At 47.9% G+C, this 12580-nt stretch overlaps 1 protein-coding gene across 3 annotated transcripts in view; it reads right to left on the bottom strand.

Moving 5' to 3' along the window:
• NKAIN4 (sodium/potassium transporting ATPase interacting 4) overlaps positions 1-12580 on the bottom strand; it is a 50809-nt gene that overhangs the window by 20597 nt on the left and 17632 nt on the right. For all 3 annotated transcript variants that reach the window (XR_010784653.1, XM_066561443.1, XM_066561442.1), the window contains exons 2-3: positions 5261-5398; positions 4702-4782 (exon numbers count right to left, since the gene is read on the bottom strand). Coding sequence is in view for 2 of the 3 variants with exons in the window: in XM_066561443.1 (XP_066417540.1) it covers positions 4702-4782; positions 5261-5398 (219 nt within the window). In the remaining variant the exon portion in view is untranslated. The remainder of the gene's footprint in view (positions 1-4701; positions 4783-5260; positions 5399-12580) is intronic.

Genomic DNA, 12580 nt, shown 5'->3' with positions numbered 1-12580 from the left:
ACCAGGGTGAGAGGGAGACAGGAGTGCTGAAACTGCAGCACCTCCATCTCCCAGAGCCTGCCCACGGGAAACTCACACCTACCTCCAACACCCACAGAGCCAGCTGTGTCCCTGGGCTAAAATAGCTTCCTGAAAGCTGTTCTGAAATTATTTTCTAAGGGACACTATCAGAGATGGTTTAATTTCTTGTTGTTCACAGCCTTCTGAACCGCCTCCCCCAAATTTCCTTAATTATCAGGCAAAACCACACTAGGACAGTTCTGGAATAAACTGAACTTCGTTTGGGAGCCACCAGAGCTTGACAGCAGAATTATTTTGAATCTTTTTAGATGGAAATATTTCTTATTAAAATAGGAAATATCATGCTCATCTTTCAGTCCTGCATCACCTTGAGACACAGAGAAACACTCCCAGTGTCTCCCAGTGGGCTTGTTGACAATGCCACAGCATTTAAAGCCAAATCCCAAACTTCCAAGTTCTGCATTTAGAAGGAGTTGAGGGACAATTTTACATACACATTAATTTGTCCATCCTCCTGGTGTTTTAACCAGGTACAAAGTCATCCCAAGATGCCACCCAGATTCTCTGAAATACAAATAACCCCTGTTGGACTCACAAGGGCTGCTTCTATTTCAACAGGAGATTTAGACCACCACGACTGTGGATTCAGATCAAAGCAGTGCATAGACAAGAGAGAATATAAAGGAATGATGAAAAAAAAATATTAGAAACCACCATTCAAGAAGAATAATTCCAGCGGGAAAAGACAAAGGAATACATTGAAATACAGACACCAGTTCCTCAAACCTCTTTTGAATATTTCTCAAGCACATGATGAAGAGTCAGTCAGCATGGCAGCTGGACAGACATATGCTCTTATGTCTTAACAGCAGGATTTTAATAATTAACTGAGACTGAAGGGGTTGCAGGAGGGATGTGTTTCACGCTCGAGTAGACAGGGAGAAGCTTAACATACTATTGCAAACCCAGCCTGGAAACTGCAGAGCTGGCTCCCAGCAATTCACCTACCCAAATGGACATGGGAAAAGAGGGAGATGGGACAGGAGGAGGAACAGCAACCTGGAAATTGCTGGAAATTGGGCTGTGAGCGCCACCATGGAGCAGCGGCACAGCACTTGGAGCTGCAAGTGTGCTCAGGAGCAGGGGCACAGCAAGTCAGCAAGGCAAGGCTGCCAGGAGCTGCTCAGAGCACATCAGCAGCTCCTGCCAGCGCTGAGAAGCCGCCCTGCAAACCCAGGCTGCCCCAGCACTCACTGGCAGAGCACCGCCAGCAAAGCTGGCATGGGCTGTGTGCTTGGGGAGGCCCTTCCAGCAGCAAAGGAAGTGCTTCCTCTGACACTTGTGCTGATCCACCTGTGTCTGGCCAGCCAAGGAAGCTCTGCTGGGCCATATTTCACACTTTCACTCCTGCTAAGAGAAGATTCCAAGATAAAAAACCCTGGCAGGATAGAAAGACAGAAATCAAGTCAGTTTAGCTCTTCCAAGAAGTAGGGAATAGATTCAGTGATCAGTAAAAGGTATTTTCCTTTCCAATAAAAAACTCAGTATAACTAGTGATTGGTAGCTGGTCAGTAATTAGTTAGAACTCCCTGAGCAGGGCTGACCAGAACAGCATCCTCAGCAATTCCATGGCCAGGAGACATGGAATGGACATGCTGGAATAACCTGGAGGACAAAGGAGCACTTCAAGAAATGTGAAAGACAGAAGGAAAGAGGGGGTGAGAAGCAGAGGAAAGATGCAGCAGAGAACAATTCCTTGGTAAGGGGAAAGCCACAGCCAAACTGCACCTACCACCCTCATTCTACAGATATGACCTGAAATTTCTAACTGAGAGATTGTCCCAACCCCTTTGCCAACTCACCCATGGGCTGACATGGGACTGTGGGGTCCCTGCTTTCTGTTCATTAGATCAGCCAAGCCAGGGGGGCACAACAACAGCAATGTCCCTGTTCTTGTGAACAGCACACATCCCTGCTCCCACCCTGTGTCCCCTCACCACTGTGAAACCACACCTAGGCAGCAGAGCACAAAGAACTGTTTGCAATGAGTGCACATAACTGCTTCCTCATCTTTCCAACTCCCTGGGCTTTTCTGAAATCTGTTAAATCAGAAACACTTGAATCCTTTCTGTCCTTTCTCACCCCACCTGAGGTATCACCTGTCTCAGCTGCACTGGGCTGTCACTACCAGGCACCAAGTTAACAAACTCCATTCCATGGAGTTCCCTGCCCTTCCTGCAGTCTCCCACTGTCAAGAAGCTGCTGACAGAGCCTGCCCTGGCAGGCTGCCCTTGTCAGAGCACAGCAGGGTCAGTGCAGGGCTGGCAGCAATGCCACTCCCCCAGGCTCACCAGCAATCACACAGCAAACAGCCCCCTGAACACCTCCAGAGCTCTCAGCCCCTCAGGGACGTGCACAACCCTGTCCAAGCACTCCCCAGTGTGTTCATGCTTAGAATGAGTTTGTGTTTATCAGACCAGCTCCACCAGCCTCCCTCCACCAAAGCTCTTCTCCCAATATTTGCAGTTTCCCTGCCTCATGATGAGCTTTGACTTTGCCTTCTGGCCAGGACTGGAGGGCAGCCCCCTCCCCTGGGGGCACACAGAGGTACCTGCAGCCCTGCTGCCATCCACTCCTGGCTGGCACTGCCCTGCCCTTGCCCAGCACTTGCCCAGCCAAGCCCAGATCTCCTCCTGGGGTCTGATCCCACGACTGACATCAATAAAACACCTGCTGCCTTTGGATCAGCTTCCCAGAGATGCAGCAGCAGAGCCCACCCTGTGAAGAGTCCTACAGAAAGTGTCCTGAAGTGTCCTACAGAAACCTCAGCTCCTGCTTCAGGTGGATCTTCTGGTCTCTTGTGGGAGCAAAGATTTGTTTTGCCACTACAAAGACCCAAATTACTTCAGTGAAAGTGGAGGAGGATGGAAAGCAGCATCATTAGTTTTCCTTACAAAACAGCTTTTTAAAGTGAGAATAGCTCATTAAGAACAGAGGCAAGGCTGTCAACTGCTTTACAGCCAAACAAGCACAAATTCTCTCTTGGTTTTGCTGGTTGCCATTAAATGAACTAATTTCTCATTCCAGCCTGAGAGGAAAGTCCACTGAGTCAGTAACAATTTACACTGCAGCCCAACTCTATAAAAAATGTCCCCAGTCACAAGTGTCACCCTGTAGGCTAAATAAAACCTCTCTGTGTGCTGGCTTGGCTAAAATAAGCCCCAACACAGAGCAAGGTTACCAAGGGAAGCTCCTCTGTGGCACAAAAAAAAAAGAATTTGTGGTGCTGTTTGAACTGCAGAACAGCAACCTAACGTGTTTCAGTGCAGGTTGGGATTAGCAAACATGAGTATCCAGCTGGCTGGAAGCAAACACTGACTCTGAGAAGCTCCCAGAGCAGTTTATCAAGCCAACATTTTCTCTGCAGAAGGGAGCATTTAAACAGTTACATAAAATTCTTTTTTTTTTAGTTGGTCACAGCCAACATCGAGATCATCTCAGGCTGAGATTTCAGACTATGAATAATCAGTGTTTTGGGCAAGAACTCCCTCAAAGTTTATGGAGTTAATTGAGAGGGGGAATGAAGATGAATTGAGACATTAGGAAGCCACATTTTCTTATCTGCAAAGGATTTAGGCTGCCACTCCTGACTTGCTGCAGGCCTGATAAAACCACAGGGCAATTCCAATTATGAGTGCAACTCCAATGCATGACCTGGAATTTGGGCCAGATGTGGAGTGCTCTGAAATGAACCTGCATCCCACAGTCTGAGTCTGCTGTGCTACAGCAACACTCATAATTCATAGCTTACAGCCCAGGCTTTATTTAGGGCCTGCCTCCCATTTTTGTTTTTCCTGACTCACCCCTCATTAGGCAGACAGCAATATTTAGCTAATCTAGTCTTCAAAGAGCTTTGCATATTAACTCACAACAGCCTGGCCAGCAGCCATGAGTAACTACCACCGTCCTTAAAAAGGAAGAAATGAGGCAGGGAAGCCATCCCAAGGAGATGAGCCAGATCCCTCTGGGGAGGGATGTTCTCTGTTCAGCACACAGAGGAGCCTCTCCCCAAAGGTACAACAGGAAATATCTTGCCTGCTGTGGCAACAACCAGGTATTTATCCCTGCTGCTGAAGTGCATCAAGTCTTCAGCAGGAGGCACAAAAATATCAAGAGAGGGTCAGGTGTAGAGTTCCAGCAAAGCCCTTGGGTCAGGTCAACCCCTGCTGCAGCCCTTCCCTGGGACACACTCAGGGCTGCTGCACAAGGGCCCTCCCCTCCATCACACACCTTCTTGCCAAGGTGGGCTCAGATCCCAAGAGGATCCGCTGCAATCTGGTGATCTCCCAGCCTTCCTCAGCCTCCTCAGTGTCACTGCTGGGAACTGGCCCTCAAACCCCCTCTCCCCTCAGGATGGCTCTGCTGCCAGTCCTGCTCTCATCTCTGGAAGGCAAATGCACTCCATCTGCTGTGAGGGCAGGGTTTATTCCAGCCACCACCTGCACCAACCAACCAAGAGCTCCAGAAATCAGCAGTGGCTCCTCAGTTTTCCATGCAAGCAGCAGTATTGCCCATCCTTGATAAAGCAGCCCCTCCACAGGCAGGATCTGCTCCCTGGCAGCTGCCAGCCTCCCCTCCCCACTCAGCTGCACCCCCTGAGCTGCACAGCCTGGCACTCACCTTTGAGAGCCCTCCCACTTCTAAGTAGAAGCAGATGATGAAGATGTTCCAGGTGACCCAGACTGCAGTCCAGATGGCATACTGGGAAGGAATGGGGATGGGGAGAGAGAAGCAGTAAACATTAGGAAATCACTGGAATTAGTGTGTGTACATATGTATTTATATTTATATTGATGTATGTGTGCTCTAGCTGGGGGCAGTGGAATGCCCTGAGTCAGCACTGAAATCCTTTTCCTCTCCCTCTGTTTGTGCTCCATATTCAGATGCTCTCTTGCCTGAAAAGCCACACAGGGGCAGGTGTCTGGAGGGCTGGAAGAGTTTCTGTGCTGCATTTGTCCAGCTCCTCACCCTCCCTCTCTGCTGGGCAGCCTTTGGGCATGGAGAGAATGACCTGAAACCTCCCCAGCTTGGCACAAGCAGATTCCTGAGCACAGCCAGGCCCTCCTGCTAGAACAGCATGCAGGGCCAGATCTGCCAGGGGCTCTGCTCTGTCTCCCCTCTCGTGGCACACCCCCAGGGCACAGGCTGTGGTGCTGGAGCTCAGCTGTCCCTCACTCACCACCACGATGTAGCGGGGCCGGTACTGGATGGTGCCGAAGAGCCCCAGGATGACGATGATGATGTGCAGGAAGTTGGCCAGGATTGGGGCCCACTGGTAGCCCAGGAAGTCGAACACTTGCCTCTCTAGTGCAGCCAGCTGGGAGGGAGAAGGACAAGGAGAGTCACAGCTCTGCACCCACAGTGTTTATGCTCAAGGTTTTCACACGCTCCCTGAGCAAAGCCCTGCAGCAGCTGAAGGTGGGACTCCATTCCCAAAGCAATTTGCTGCCTCTGAACCAGGTCAGCGGGACACAAGGCTTGTTCACACATCCCCCTTCCCCTCTGCTCCCATCCCAGCTCCTCTGATGGCTGAGCTCCAGTGCTGTGTGGTGTCACTGTCATATTTTCTGAAAAATCCCTTTGCCAGGATTTCTTCTCCTGGGAAGCTGAGAAGCCTCAGAGAAAAATGGAAACAATAATTATCTGATTGCTTCTCCTGCGTTTTGCTGCTTTGGCATGTGCTCTGGAGATTGTTTATCCAACAGGTGGTTGTTTGATTGGTTTCATGTGAATTGTTTTTACTTAATGACCAATCACAGCCAGCTGTGTCAGGACTCTGGAAGCAGTCACGAGTTTTCATTATCATTCTTGTTAACCTTCTGTCTGTATCCTTTCTCTATTCTTTAGGATAATTTAGTATAGCATAAATATTATAATATAATATCATATCATATCATATCATATCATAATCCTTCTAAGAACATGAAGTCAGATTCTCAATTCCTCCTTCGTGCTGGGGACCCCAAAAATCCCACAGTGTGGGGCATTCCTCTGTGGTGTGCACTGTGGGGCTCTGGCAGAGGACAGAGGGGAGCAGAGGGATGGTAACATCTTAAATCCTGGACGTAAAAAACGTCCACAAAGATGTCAGTGTAACTTCCTAGAGCTCATTTGTCAGAGCCTTCAGCATCACTCCATCATTCCTGACACCTCCTGTGTCTCTGCTCTCCAGCACACATCCATCAAAGTGAGGGAGAGGAGGAAACTCTCTCCTCCACCTTCGCCCCTCAGAAAATGCTGCCACCAGTAAGGAAATTCTGCCAACACATCAGTTTTCCAGGACAGGCTGTGCTCCTCTCCAGCACTAATAACATGGTTCAAGGCTAGTACTGTGTTCTAGACATAAAACTCCATTAGTGTTGGAATGCTGGGGCTGATTTTCAAACCATATCTGCATAAATATGTGTTTTTTACCTGTAGCCATCATCTGTGTATCAGACAACATCTGGCACCCTGGCCCTGAGCCTCTGTGCAGCAGAAAGAGCACAATGGACATGTAATTGCTTGCTGGCCTTTGCATGCCCACAGCCCTTAAATGATCTATCTATAGGAGAAATATAGTGAGTGTAGGGGGGAAAACTGCTAATACAGGTTTTTCTGCTGTGCCCAGCCTTGCATGGAGAGATCTTCTCTTTTTTTGGCTTTATTAACACAGTGCAAGCCCCTCCATGGACCTGTGTCTTCCCTGTCACTACAAGATTTGAAAGCATGTTTAATTATCACAGTAGGCCACTGGGATTGCATTATGACATTTCATATTTATTTTTGGCTAAATAAATAATTACAATTTACTATCGACAGTCAATATTAATTTAACTCCTAATCAGGCATTAACCATGAGTAATCCTGGTCTGCTGTGTGTAATCAGCTCTGTGACACCTTTTCCTGGCTGGGATCTAAGCAGCAGTGCTTCTGTGATGGCTTAAAGCATTTAAGGATGTGAGTGGCTGCAGGTTCCTCTCAAGCCCCAGGATGAGAGAAGCCACATCTATTAAATGGCCATTATTCCTCCTTCCTGGCTCAGTGGGGAAATTGCCTTCACACCTCTCTTGGGCTAGGAAGGTACTGCAATTCCCAACACTGCTTTGAAAGTTCAATAGAAATCTGTATTTCAAAGGAATCTGTGGTTAAGGGCAATCAGTCAGGGAGGGGGTAGGCAGCTTTCCCTCTACAGGGTTGTGTGGTGACAACAAATAAAGGACAGAGAGTGGGGAAGGAATGGAGGCAGTCACCAAATCTCTCTCTGCCAAATAATCTTCCCTTAGAAGCAACACCCTCTGATCCCTCTGAAGCACCTGGAGATGCTGTGGGGCGAGTGCTGCCCCCCAGCACAGCAGGTTTGCCACACCAGCCACAGGTTAAACAATCCTTCGGGAGGGATTAACACACATACCTTAACGACACTGGGACATTTGGGATCCTGACTGGCTGGCAAAGGGCCCCTGGACTGTGCCTGCTTCATCCAATCAGGCTTTAATTGGCTTTGTGTGCTGCAGGAGGAGTGGGAGAGCCTCACCCAGCCCGGGGACACAATGGGTGCTCACTGAGGTCTGCCCTGCCTCCCCTCCTGCTGCAGGCTCTGAAAATCACGATGAGCACAGATCCTCCTACCCAGCCTGCTGCCATGAGCTCCCCACTCCAGAATCAGGGCAAGCCATGCCTGGGGGAGTGTTTTCTTCTCCATTCTACTCCACCAGTATTTGTCACTAGGGCTGTATAAATTCATCCTGCCACAGCCTGGTGATGTTTCCTGGTTTGTTTGCACCAGCAAGAGATTGGGCTGTGAAGTGACAGATAAATGACCACCCTGGAGATGGACCTGCCAATCTGCACAGCTTCAGATTTGGGCACAGCTCCCTGAGAAGTCTCTTGATTTTTCCTCATAACCCTGAAAATTATCCTCACACCATACTTCCTTCTCCCTCACCTCCCTTGTCTCCAGGTTCTTTCTATCCTCATTTACTTTCTTGTGCCACCTTCCCAGCATTATTAAACTGGTTTTGTGTACCTGGGAGCTGCAGGCAAGACTCAGCTGCTCCAGAGATGGGCTGTGCCCATCTGCTGGCTCAGGGAAGGAGAGGGGATGTGGGATGTGTGAGCTCACACAAGATGTTTCCTCATCTATAAAAAAAAAAAAATTCTGTTTTTCTGTAAAACACGTTGGTGACAAGCAAATGCTACTGATGAAACTCCAACACTGTGTTAGTGACAGGCAGGGAGTGAGTCTGCTGCAATCCAGCCATTGGAAATGCAGCCTGAAGTTATCCTGGGCTTCCCCCTGCTCCCTCAGGAACTTACCATAATGGAGGAAATATTTGCTGAAAACGAGTTGATCAACAGCCATTTCCCCCATTGCACTGCAGGTCTGTGTGCACAGCTTACCCCCAAAGTGCTGCTGAGATTTGCAGGCAAACAGGGCTGATGCTGGAGCTCAGCTGGCCTTGATTTGGGGCTGGCATGTGGAGAATGTCACAGTGTCCTTCATTCCTGGTCCCTCCAGTCCTGCTCAGACATGGCAGGGTCAGGGTTTGCCCTGATCTATCTGTGCCCTCGTACTGAGCCTCTCTGGGTGCCTCTTGCTGAGCAGGGAAATGCCATCTTTCTCCTGTGCTGCCAGGTTTGTGCACAGCAATATCCTCGCTGTGGTGTTCCTACAATGATTCACAGTGTCCTATTGAGAAAACCTATTATATTCCAGAGATACTGGTTGTAAAGAGGAATGTCACAAATTGTGGCACAGGCTTCAACCCACTCAAAGCTGACAGGACCTTTCCATCAGGGAGGACAAATTTTTCTTCTTTATGACTGCTCTTATTAAAACCAGGATTCCTTCTGCTCCTTTTGCTTCTCCAACCCATAGTATACTTTTACCTTTCATTCTTTAAATTAAATGATTTATTTCAGCACTAAAATCAGAAGAGTTGTGGCAAGATTTTCTCTCCTGAAATAAACCCCATTTCTGCTGATCTGAGTGAAACTGGAGTAGCAAATAACCACGTGAAGCAATTGTTAGCCAGGCCAACGACACAAGCCAAAGCTCTCTCTTGGGCCATCATTCATTTATACAGCTGGGGAAGAGCTGAAAGGCAGAGGGATGTTCTGCAGCTCATGGAGCCCATCCCACAGCCCACACACAGGGAGCACAGAGAGCTCTGGACATGCTCAGGGGCACCACGCCATGAAACTGCTCCAGAGGGGAAAGCTGTACCTGAGCTGGAGGGGTGCCCACAGCAAAATAGCAAAACAAGTCCTAGAAAACATCACAAAACATGGGACAGTTCCTTATTGGGATTGGTTTCCAATGGTTTCCAATGGTTTCCAATGGCTCTGGCAGGACAGTGTCACTGGCAGGTGTCACTGCCAGCAGGACACTCCAAGCTGGTTCAGCATGGTCTGGGGATGCTTGTTTGAATCCCAGTCCCTCAAATCTTTTCTATCTCCTCAACTTTGTCTTCTGTTGCTCCTCTCCTGCTGATAAGCTGGAGAGTCCAACCTGCTCCCCTGTGCCCCCACAGTGCTGAGGAGGAAGGGAGGCTGCTGAACAGTCAGGTACCTGTAATTCCTTAACTCCCTGTCCTTTATAGCCTACTATCAAAGCCATGTTATCAGTCAGATTTGCTCTTCTTAATTTATTAAGCTTTTAAAGCCTTTAATCTTATTTGGTTTGTATCTGTGTCTTTCACTGCATTTCTGAAATCAATTGGGACACAAAAGAAAATATATCAGTCTCAAGACACGTTGATGTGACTCATTCAGACACAGGAAAGGTGCTCAGAAAACTCCACAACAGGTACAGTCACACATCCATTTGTATCTGTTTCTGTAAGCAAACCTGCTTTTAACCTTTCCAAGTTAAGCTTCAAAAGGAAATGTCAGAAATAAATATACAAGCAGGCAGTAAAGGGAACAAAAAGGATAAGCTGATCCTACTGCTGCAAAAAAAAAAAAAAACAAACAAAAACCCCAATAAAACAACAAAAAAAGAGAAGAAAAAATGTTTTATCCAGAAACCCAGCAATTTTCCACTTGACCTATAAGAAAACAACGTGAAAACTCCTTTGCTACTCCTTGTCTCTCAGTGCTGTGAGGACACAGCAGCTCCAGCTCTTGCTCCTCCTCCAGCTTCAGCTGGGACTAAATTTCCACTTAAGCCCCTGTCTGTCCTTTCCCTCCAGCCTGAACCCAGCAGAGCCTCAGATGCAGCCTTGGGTCCCCCCTGCACTGCTGGGATGCTGTTCTGGCTCCTGACTGATCCCAATGCCCTGATCCAGGGTTTGATTTCCTGCCAAGTGGCTTCACTTTTTAAGATGCTCTTTCTTTGTCTGCTGTGCAAACACCATCACAGCTTTCACTGGAAAAGGCCTTTTCCTGAGGAAAAACCTGCACTGGTTTCCTGAGGTATTTTGGCCATGGGATGTGATGGCTTGAGCTCAGGGCAAAGTCTCAGTGCTGTGGCCCCTGAGATGGAAATTTATATCCTGCTACCTGAAACAGCAGGAAGAAATGAAAAAGTCTCAGATTGTATAATTTGAAAAATATATCTATTTAGGTTTTGAACACAAATATCTTTTTTTTTTGGTTCTTAAGTTTGGCAATACTGAAGACCTGTCTGCAGTTTATCACTATTAATATATTGGTATTATTATGATATAACGTTTAATTCTACACAGCTTTCTATATAATTCCTTTGACTTTGTAAATGCTGGGACAAAGCTAGAACTAAAGAATCCTAAACCCAAGCTGTTGTGTGCTGAAACTACCAGAAGTGAGCAAAAAAAATCCCTTCTGTGCCAGTGCTTATTCAAGGTAGAGAAGATTCTGTGAGTAGAAAAACAATTAAACAATGTCTGCTTTTACCACAGTGGCTGCACTTCTAAATAAATACGAATGGTTGCAATAGCTGTTTAATTAAGTTTATCTGGAAAAGCAGCTCAGTGAGCCATTATTTCCCATCCCCAAATGGAGGGGCTGGTTCTGTGAGGTGCCACGTCCTTGTCTCTCCCAAAGTCAGCCTCTCCCGTGCTCACACCCGCTGCACTCACGAAATCTCTTTTTTCTTCAGTAAGTGTTGTCAAGGAAACCTTCCTTGGGGCCTTGTGATCCACAGCTCCTTTCCCAGCATCCCTCTCCCCACCACAGAGGTCAAGAGACTAATTGCACAGGAGGTCTCTGTTTGTCACTTGGTCTCTCAGGCAGCCTTGGTCACTCTGGCCACTGTGTACAATGTGCCCCATTCTCTGCTCCTCTGCTCTGTTTTCTCCCCAGAAGCTGCTGAAACCTCTTCTGTTCACACAGACAGCAGAGAGGCCTCCAACAGCAGGGCTGATACCTTGAAGTCATTCATATTTATATATATTTTTATATATTTATATTAATATTTATATTTATTTTTATATATTTTATATATTTTATATATTTATATTTATATTTATATTTATATTTATATTTATATTTATATTTATATTTATATTTATATTTATATTTCAGAGGAAAACTGGTCCCTGTGCTGGCCCTGCCAAAGGGCCCCATGGGGCAGCAGGGGAAGTCCCCATCATGGTCCCACACCAGGTCACTCCCTGCAGCTCTCCAGCAAACACAACTTTTAGGCTGCCTTGTGCCACATCAAAGGACCAGGACTTCTCCCAGCCCAGAACCATCCTGTGCAGAGCCTGGGCAGGGGTAAAACCCTCCCTGTGCTCATCACATTTTCTCTGCTGAAGCCTGGAGCATGCTGCTGTTAACCATGCCAGTGCTGAGCCCTCACCTGCTCATTCCCCCTGGCCTGGCACCTCTCTGAGCTCTGAGCCCTCCCCTCCCAGCATCATCCTGTGTGTGAGCAGTGACACTCTCAGGAGTGCCACTGCTGTGACCTTGAGCCCTGAGCTTTCTGCTGCCAAAGCCTCCCAGAAACATCTGAGCTGCAAAGATATGCCATTGCTCAGTCCCACATGCCCAAGTGCTGCTTAGCATTCCAGGGAAGGCACAATCCTGCTGAGCAGAAGGGATGAGACTGGCACTGAGCAGTGCAGGAGGCTGTGTCTGGAGCTGAGCTTTCCTGAGTGCATCTCAGAAGCACCAGCTCTGCTCAGCTGAAGACATGGGCCAGGCACAGCAATTCACAGCATCATGGGATCCTTTAGGCTGGAAAAGCCCTTTGAGATCACTGAGTCCAACTGCTCCCTCAGCACTGCCAAGCCCACCACTAACCCATGTCCCCAAGAGCCACATTTGAACCTCTTTTAAACCCCCCCATGAGCAGTGACTCCAACACTGCCCTGGACAGCCTGTTCCACTGCTTCACAACCCTTTTGGTGAAGAAATTGTTCCTCATATCCACTCTAAACCTTCCCTGGAACAATCTGAGGCACACATCCAAGCAAACCTCTTAAGCCTTTTCACTCCAAGTGCTGGATTGTGCCACGGAACTGGCAAAACATCAGGAGCTGGCAGTACTTTTTCTAGCAAGGGACCATGGAACATCCACAGGTGCCCTCTCCTC

The sequence above is a fragment of the Molothrus aeneus genome, chromosome 17 (assembly GCF_037042795.1).
Source record: "Molothrus aeneus isolate 106 chromosome 17, BPBGC_Maene_1.0, whole genome shotgun sequence".
In the NCBI taxonomy this organism is placed as follows: Eukaryota; Metazoa; Chordata; class Aves; order Passeriformes; family Icteridae; genus Molothrus; species Molothrus aeneus.
The sequence above is the reverse complement of the archived record's forward strand: the minus strand, read 5'-3'. Positions and strand labels throughout refer to the sequence as shown.